Here is a 9,871-nt window from a genome sequence, read left to right as displayed (position 1 = left end):
AGGTTATACCTGTACAGAAATGGATTGAATGGTACTATACCAAGGGAGATTGGAAACCTCAGTTATGGATTAGAAATTGATTTCTCAGAGAATTATTTGTCTGGAGAAATTCCAACAGAACTGACTCAAATAAAGGATCTATATTTATTGTACTTGTTCCAGAATGAGCTTACTGGTGTTATCCCAACTGAGCTCAGTAATTTGAGGAACCTGACGAAGCTAGACTTGTCAATTAACTACCTAACTGGTCCTATCCCATTTGGCTTTCAATATCTTCCTCGAATGAGTCAGTTACAGCTTTTTGATAATTTTTTAAGTGGTGCCATACCCCAACGTCTCGGGCTATACAGTCGACTATGGGTAGTTGATTTTTCTGACAATCACCTCACAGGTAGAATTCCTCCTCATATTTGTTGGCATTCGAACTTGATATTGCTTAATCTCGGGTCCAATCAGTTGTATGGGAACATTCCGCCTGGTGTCATCAATTGTAGTTCTTTGGTACAGTTGCGTCTCAGTGGTAACAGGCTCACCGGGAGCTTTCCTTCTGATGTGTGCAAACTGAAAAACCTCTCTGCTCTAGAATTGGGTCAGAATAAGTTTAGTGGACCAATACCTCAAGAGGTGGGAAACTGCCGAAAGTTGCAGCGGCTTGATGTCTCTGGGAATTATTTTACATCTGAGTTGCCTACGGAGATAGGCAATCTGTTACAGCTTGTGGCTTTCAATGTTTCTTCGAATTTCTTCACTGGACAGATACCGCTAGAAATTCTCAAGTGCAAGGCTCTGCAAAGGCTTGATCTTAGCCGGAATAGGTTTATAGATACGATACCCAATGAGTTAGGTACTCTTTCTCTGCTTGAACGTCTTATTATATCGGAGAATATGTTTTCTGGAAATATACCAGCAGAATTAGGCAACCTCTCTCATTTGACTGAACTGCAGATGGGTGGAAATTTATTATCTGGCGAGATACCAAAGGAGATAGGTAATCTTGCCAGCCTGCAGATTGCAATGAATCTCAGTTATAATAATTTGTCTGGGTCTATACCCCCTCAGCTTGGAAATCTTATCCTGTTAGAATACCTTTTCCTCAACAACAATCATTTGAGTGGTGAGATTCCAAGCACATTTGCAAATTTATCGAGCCTTCTTGGTTGCAACTTCTCGTACAATGACTTAACAGGGCCGCTGCCTTCTGTGCAATTGTTCCAGAACATGAGTGTCAGTAGCTTCATGGGTAACAAAGGTCTTTGTGGTGGGCCTCTTGGTAATTGTACTGGATCTACACCGTTTGACACATTTCCTTCTCCAGTTGGGAGTATGGATGCCCCTCGAGGAAAGATCATCACTATAGTAGCTGCTGTGATAGGTGGAGTCTCTCTTGTTTTAATTGCAGTTATTTTATATGTGATGAAGTGTCATCCAGTTGATATGGTTGCATCTTCGCCAGATAAGGACATATCATCCCTCGATTCTGATATCTATTTTCCTCCAAAAGAAGGTTTCACTTTCCAAGACCTGGTTGAGGCTACAAACAATTTTCACGACACTTTTGTTATCGGAAGGGGGGCAGTTGGGACAGTATACAAAGCAGTACTGCAATCCACTCAAACAATTGCGGTAAAGAAGCTAGCTTCCAATAGAGAGGGTAATAACATCGAGAACAGCTTTCGAGCTGAGATTTTAACTTTGGGAAAGATTAGGCATCGTAATATTGTGAAGCTATATGGCTTTTGCTATCACCAAGGTTCCAATCTTCTTCTCTATGAGTACATGGCAAGAGGTAGCTTGGGCGAACTGCTTCATGGGGCATCTTGCAACCTAGACTGGCCGACGAGGTTTACAATTGCTCTTGGAGCCGCCGAAGGCCTTGCTTATCTACACCATGACTGCAGACCTAGGATCGTCCACCGTGATATAAAGTCAAATAATATACTTCTTGACGAGAAGTTTGAAGCCCATGTTGGCGATTTTGGCTTGGCAAAAGTGATAGACATGCCCCAATCCAAGTCGATGTCCGCTGTTGCTGGATCATATGGTTACATAGCTCCCGGTAAGCACCCTTTGCCTTCTGCATGTCAAGACTCAAATTTTGCAATCATTTTAAGCACACCAGTCTACTGGTTATTAAGTCAACACTGTCCATATAATATATAGGTTCATGCTCTTGAAGTTGTATGACCACTCATAAACCATTTATACTAGGGCACCTGGAAAGCATTGTGCCAAAATCCACAATGCGTAGGCTTTAGATGTAAAGATAGGTCTGATTCCACACCCCAACAAGGAGAGCCAGTTCTATACTGAACATTTATATTTGTCTACTATGAATTCTACTGATTTATATTCAAATGAGTTCTTGGTCAACTGACCTCAACTGGATGGACTGTAGAATACCAAATACACCGTACAGTTTTCTATTTAGTGTCCAAGAACTGCTTTTGGCATTAGATCTTCATGTTAGAAATAAGCATCATATGGTCAACTTTGTAGATAAGGGAACCTTCAAAATAGCATGTTGCATATATATTCACACCATTTATATTTTGATGAAGAAACCTTCGAAATTATGTCTCGTTTCTCCAAGCTAATTCTTTCCTTGTGTCCCAAATTCAACTCTCTTTTTCGATTCTTTAGTTTATAAATACAACTACAGTTCATTCCTTTAAGTTATGAGTTATTGATTTCTTTTCCTCTCTGTGCAGAGTATGCCTACACAATGAAGGTTACAGAAAAATGTGATATTTACAGCTATGGCGTGGTCCTGTTGGAGTTGCTGACGGGAAAAACTCCTGTTCAGCCCCTAGAACAAGGAGGTGATCTTGTGACATGGGTGCGGAATTACATTCGAGCCCGTTCATTGTCGTCGGAGATACTAGATAGTCGTTTGGATCTTAAAGATGAAATCACTGTTCATCACATGATTACTGTACTAAAAATTGCTCTTTTGTGCACAAGCATGTCCCCATTTGATCGACCAACAATGCGGGAAGTTGTGCTAATGCTAATGGAATCCAACGAGCGAGAAGGGTACGCCGTTTCACCTCCAGATTATGATCTTTCTTTGAAAGACGATGCCTTATGAGTGTACGTATGACTTCTATTTTGCTCTAAATCTATTCAGCTTTTTACGGCAGAGTCTTTCTTAGATTATATTATTCTCCACTCCAAATCATAGAAATTTATGTAAATTTCCTTCGAAGAGATTAATTGTGCTCATACCCCTTTCATGCACCCCATTGCTGCAGAATAGTTGTACATTCAGATATGTCTGCTTATTTGATTGCGAGCAAGATTAGTTGTTCTTTTTCGATATTGTCGCTCATTAGTTCGGAGGCATTTCTGTTCAAAAGTTGTTTGAACAATCCGTTCAGAATCATTATTTAGTCTTCTCTACTTGATTCATCTATTCCTCAACATCGACGACCATAGCCTTCGTCCTCATATCGCTCGTGACATTCCAAGGTTTGCATTGTCTTCAATGCGATGAGGAAAAATGGCATAATCGACTGAAATGTCGATTTCTTAAACTGAATATATTGTCCAAAGTAGGATCTTGCATCTAACAAATAAGCAGCGAAGACAGCGAACTGCAGCTTTTGGGACTTTACAAATGTCTATGTTGATGCATTTCTCAGAGCTCTTTCACACCAAAATCTCAGCAAGAGATTTAGGTAAACATTCTGCTTATAATTTTGTGGAAAATTTACTCAAAATACTTAACAAGATATAAATTGTAATAAATTCTGCTGCTATTTCCACTTTCGCATAATACTTTTATCGGATTAAATGCAATTTATCTCTGTGATATGTGAAATGAGCAAATATGCTCTGTGAAGAAAACAAGAATAGCAAATTACCCCCTGTGTTTCAAAAATTGAAGCAAACTAGACCTTGTCAATGATTTAGATAAGGGGATAATTTACTTTATTTTCTAAAATATAAGGGATAATATACTATTTTATTTTTACTAATTTCTCATATTACATGGGGTAAATTACATTTTTCCGTACTTTTATATATAGTGCAATGCGCTTAACTTCAGATATAAAGCGGCCAATAAGTAATGAGACTAATGATAGCGCAACTGCAGAATTGAGGTGCTGCAGCAGTTTGCACCAATCTCTCTCTCATGCACACACACGCATGCATGCTTGTTGGAGGAGGTTGTAACTGGTTTTATTTTTTACAACATTTTTAAGTGTAATTCATTAAGTTGAGAAAACTGTGATATCATGAGTTAAATTCTGTGTGTTTTACTCTCCCTTCGGTTTTTTTTTAAAGAATTTCGGTTCGGTTCAGTTTTATTACAAAAAACAATTCAGTTTTTTTGGTTGGTTTTTTCCTCCCGTTCGGTGACCGGACCGAGTCAAACTGAAAGACGGATTTTTTTATATATTTTTATTTTATTAATTATTAATTATATTAAAATATATTATTATATAATATATTATATATTTTACTTTTAACGTTACTCTTTCTCCTCTTTCTCTTCTTCTGACTAGTCCTCAATCTTCAATTCTTCATTCTTTAAATATTTAAAATATAGTATTTTTGTTTATATTATCTATTATCAAGCTTAATTAATAATTTAGTATATTTTAATAATTTTTTCGCAAATAAATATTTAATATAATGCATATGAATTTTATCATTACAATTTCAATCCATTACGATAAAATGTATTTATTTACTATATATTAGAGTTATTAGTCAATATCTCATATTTTAGTTTTAGATGATATTAAAATATGGTATTTTAATTTATATTATCTAAAAATAAGCTTAATCAATATTTTCATATTTTTCTGTAAATAAATATTTAATATAATGCATATGAATTTTAGTTATCTCTATATTTATTAATTAAATGAATATTCATAACTAATATATTTATTTAATGTATACAATATAAATAAATATATTAGTTTTCTATGTATTTATTAAATAAATCAATCAATCAAGTAATTTACTAAATTAAACTTAGAAATAGAAAAGAAAACATGTAATGTAAGAATTGAGTCAAATGTCAATTGAAAGAACACGTTGATGTTATTCGCTATATGTATTATTTAAATATTGAATATTGTACTATTATATCTAAATTTTTATTTTGATTTTGGATTAAATGAATGGATTGTTATTGTATTCTTATGAATTTTGATTTGAAATTTTGAATTGCATTCGCAAATATTTATTCATTGTACATTTTATTTTTTAGATTTTGATATTTTTGTACAGGTATCTTTGGACAAATTTGAAGAAACACTAAAATCATTTATATATATATATATTTAAAAAAAATCAAAATTTTCAGTTTTCTGAACCAAAAAAACCGAATTAAATTCGATTTTAACCTAACCGAACCAAGACTTTGGGTTCGTTTTGATTTCGATATTCGGCGAACTGAACTGAAGAAGGCCTAGGTGAGTGCGTGAGAGAGAGTGTAAGTGTATGAGTGGAGATGCTTTTGTTTTATGACATTAATTTTATAAGATCTTTATAAAAAAGTTAGGAAAGTTTTAACCTATTAAAAGGAGTTTATAAAATCGAAAACATCTTATTTTGAAATTTTATAAACTCTTCAAAACATCTTATTTTGAGATCTTATGAGCTTATTTTGGATAGGCAAATGACTTTTTGTGACATGTATGGGTAAGCCTCTAAGAGAATAAAGTTCACATTCCTTGGGGGTTGTTAGGTTGTGAGGGAGGCCCAATCCAGCCTACGAGCTTTGTCACCTCTTACGTGGCAGTCTCCTTTTTTGGGTAGGCGGATGACCTTCTGCGACATGTATAGGTTGCCACATTGCTTGGCTGGCCAGGATGAGAAGGGTCTTCTTTGTAGACCGGGGCCCTTGTCTGCAGCTTACCTCTTCTTGAAGCAAGCAATAAATGTTAGGTCCTAGGGCCTTGCTCTTTTCGACCTCGTGCCTTGGTGTCAAGGGCCGCCGCATACTCGGCACTCTTGACGCACATTCGGCCACTCAACCGCTCTACTTGGCTGACCAACAACCTTCGCCGAAAGACGCTGGATTTCCGCAATTTTAGAGTTTTAGGCGTTGGTCTTTTGTCTTGTACTTGGTGTACTCTTGTAAATACTTTGTTTGCTCAGGGGGACGTTAGGCCTCCTTAGGTGCGTTGTTAAGCCTTTCTAGTGTCTACTGCTGTAAATAGGAAAAACTTTTTTAAGCCTATTATGGGGGAAATGGGTTCTCGAAGCTTGGTATAGTGTGCGCACTAGTATCCCCCTCAAGGCGATCCCCTTGCGCTAGCATCGTTGTACAATGTATATGCAATCTTCAATGCAGTGAAATCCACTTTCTGAATCACATGCTCAATTTACTGCTTTCGTACTTCACCTTGCTTACTGTTGTTGTTGCTGTTGCTATTCGTGTTGCTATTCCTGTCGGTGTGCTGTGCTAGTGCCCCTCAGGTGTTCGGTTGTGTGTTGCTATTGGCGGAAGTAGTCTGCGGATTGCTAGTCACACGGTGCCCCTTTCCCCACATTGCGGAAGGCGCCTCGTGAGACTTGAGGAGGTCTTCCCTGGGCTTTTCATCAGTTGGGCCTACTCTTGAGTTTAGCATATTTTTGGGCATCATTCAATCCCCTCACTCTGAGGACGAAGGCCATCTTACTCCTCAGAGTAGTAGTCTTCCTCATCGGGACTTTTAGCCAAGGAGTACCCTTCCTTTTTAGAGGACACCTTCCTAGGGTAGTCCTCCTCCAGAGAAAGGGTGAGACAACCTCATGATCATAATTTGAAAGCTAGCCCTTAGCCCACCTTGATATCCAAGCATGTAGGTGCAGGCTTTTAATGCTGGCATGCGATTAAAGGATAATTGGTTGGTGAGAGTTACTAAGTAATCGCTCTAATAAGAAGCAGTTCGTTGGCAAGGACGTGGGTGACTCTCAGCATTAACCCCCTTCGTTCCTACTGCATTCTTCATTCTTTGTTTCTCCCCCACGATCTTGAAGTGAAATATTGAATATTTTGAATCTTCCGTTTCTCCTATTTTATCCCCATAAAATTTTATGCTTCTCTTGGTGTGATGTAACTTCTTCTTGTCTTATTCTTCGAGTTTTTTGCTTTAATTTCACGTCTTCCATATTCTATTTGACTTTTTTGTTGGCGTCCTCAGATGAGTCAGTAAAGTTCGTCGATAAACATCTAGCAGGCGATGACCTTTCAACGGCCACCTTCAAAGGGACGAGTTGCAACTCTCGTCTTCTCTTGGAAGGGCTTGAAGATGGAGCCTAAGGTATGCAACCACAGTGTAACCCCATTTGGTTGATGAATCTTCCGTCATGGAAGGGGATGCCACCAGTGCAAATAAAGAGGGCACTTCTCTGGGGTAAGAGGAGAGAGATGAGCTTTTGGCCGTAGGCGAAAAAGAGAAGAAGGCGACAAGCCGTATCTTATTAGATAAGGCACCCTCCTCCTTCATGGATGTTGCCGCTTGCCGCCTGAGAGAGGAATACGATATTCCTGAGAGTTATTTGTCCTTCTTCCTTCCCTTGACAGTCAACCCGATGTTCCACCTCGAAACTGCTAAGGTTTGTTTGCTGCCCAGTTTAAGGCAGGTCTCAGTTTTCTAATTCCTTGTTTCTATGAGGATGTTGCCTAAATTTTTCAAGTTCCCCTGAATCAGTTAGCGCCTAACTCTTTTGTGTTTGGCCGGATTTGCCATGGTCTTTTGTTTTAATGGTGTCCCTCATTTTGGAAGAAGTTTTCTTGCGTGTATCCAATTAAAGAACTCTGAGCCCATATCTTCCTCTTTTTTCTTCGCCGAGGGTTTTAGTTTCTCCTTGCCCCCAACGTTCCCAAGAATTGGAAGGGCATTTTCTTCTATGTTCTTCCCACCCACCCACTGGGCATTTCTCCACATGTGGACTTATGATCTGCATCCCATCACCTCTTTCTCTATAAGAGAGAGCACTGAAAGACATTCTTTCCTCCTAGAGAACTTGAACGTTGACCATCGGGGGTTGGTGGATGAGAAACTCCTCTCTCACTTTTGTCTGAACCCTAAGGAGATCCTTTTGGAGGAGCCCAAAGGTATCATTTTCAATATTTTTCTTACATGTTTTTGGCTTTTGGTTTATTATTTGGCATTCTTATTTTTTTGTTTTTAGAGTGAATCATGTTCAGCAAGCTACTATGACAGAGCCACTAGGGCAACCCTGGTGGGCGTTCACGGTAGCTCCTTCACCACGAGCAGTTGGAGGGACCCCTACCTCCAGCCACTCTCGAGGGAAATGCCCAACCTCCACCCTCTACCCTCCAAAGGTCCTCTAAGAGGGCGAGAGGAAGTTCTTCCCAGCCATGCCTTATCCATAGCCATGCCTCCCCCTCCTTACCTCCTTCTCCTCGGGTTGCAGGTGGTTCCTACCCAAATGCCAACATTTCTCCCCTGACTAGAGTCTTATACTGACCTATCCCTTGTGCAAGAGTGAGAGGGTGCTTGCTTTGGGGAATAAACGTACCTTGCCTTCTGACCCAGGGAGGATTTGACTAGTATACTATCTTACATGTCACTAAGATATTTCATGCTTTTCTTCCAATCTTTGGTTGAGTTATTAACTTTGCATATTAAATCACTTTGTCTTACTTTTTTGCGTGTCCCTTAGGCAATTGTGGTGTTGGGGGAGATGTTATCCAGCCTTCAGGTTACGTCTCCTTCTCTCCAATGGATGGGTAGAGAAAGAGATTGGAGGACCGGTGGAGTGCCTGTTGTTGGAGATGGCAATACTAAAGAAGGCTAAAAAAGAGATTTTAGGGAAGTGCTGACTTGATGAAAAGGAGGATGGATTGGATGCAATAGCAGCTCTTGGACATGACCAAGAGTCATTTTGAGGCTCTGATGAGGGCTGCTGAAAAGGCTTGCCTGGATTCCCCAATTCTGACAAGGGTCAACAGTTTCTAGAGTCCTACTAGTGAAGCCACATGTGGGAGTATAAAAAATTGGAGGATTTTCAAATGGAAGTAGCCAGAATAGCTTTGCGCTTCCTTAGGTAAGGCTTTGAGGCTTATCGAGGGTAATTTGTTGCATGGGGTTATCTTTCCCATAGGTAGAACCAACATTATAGGATTTTGAGGTAGACTTGGATGGTGCCCCAGATCCTTTCTTAGTCCCCCTTCCACCCACTGTTAAGTCGTCTCCTCTAGTAGATTCAGGTAACAAGGCTGCCTGACTCATACTCCTCCTTACTGAGATTTTCCAATTGTCAAGTGACATAGCTGGAAAGTTCTTTTCAGATGAAGATCTGGACCATCTCCTGGCGACCATTATGGAAGAGGTGCAAGTTTTTTCCTATTAGTGCACCAACAATTATGGAAGTGGATGCTCAGAACAACTCTTAAAGCCTTCCTCTGAATGAGCTGCACTCATAGCCCTCTCGAAAGAGCCAGCCATAGAACAAATTGCCCTCCGCTCAGAGCAAAAGCGTGAGATGGAGGAAGACAAATCCCCGCCTATGTGGTAGGAAGAATGACATGTACTTCCCCCTTTTAAAAATGATCATTGTGGTGCCCCTTATTTATTGAATTTTTTTTATTTTCTTATTTTTTCTGGATAGTTTTTCCCCGTCCAATCAGTTAGATTGGTTCGAGTTTATATGTATATACATATATATTTTCTTTTCTTCATAATCTCTGTTTGGAGGCTTGCTGCCTATGTTTGTTGGTCGGAACTATGCTTGGGGGCATGCCACCCTTATACTGTTTTTTGAGAAATATCTTTTGCAGGATAAATAAGCTAGAATTAAACATTAGATAAATTTATAAGAAGACGTACCTGATTATTTGAATTCCCTTTTCTCTTTTGGTCTCATTTCTCTTTGGCTTTTGTTGGGTACCTGTGGCAGA

General features: G+C 39.1%; 1 protein-coding gene across 1 annotated transcript in view; it reads left to right on the top strand.

Moving 5' to 3' along the window:
• LOC105158723 (probable leucine-rich repeat receptor-like protein kinase At2g33170) overlaps positions 1-3,316 on the top strand; it is a 5,300-nt gene extending 1,984 nt beyond the window's left edge. The window contains exons 2-3 of the mRNA XM_020692465.1: positions 1-2,056; positions 2,709-3,316. The exon at positions 1-2,056 is cut by the window's left edge and continues 1,116 nt beyond it. Of these exons, the coding sequence (XP_020548124.1) occupies positions 1-2,056; positions 2,709-3,088 (2,436 nt within the window). The 3' untranslated portion in view covers positions 3,089-3,316. The remainder of the gene's footprint in view (positions 2,057-2,708) is intronic.

This window comes from Sesamum indicum, linkage group LG3 (assembly GCF_000512975.1).
Source record: "Sesamum indicum cultivar Zhongzhi No. 13 linkage group LG3, S_indicum_v1.0, whole genome shotgun sequence".
Classification (NCBI taxonomy): domain Eukaryota; kingdom Viridiplantae; phylum Streptophyta; class Magnoliopsida; order Lamiales; family Pedaliaceae; genus Sesamum; species Sesamum indicum.
This window is presented reverse-complemented; position numbering and strand designations above follow the sequence as displayed.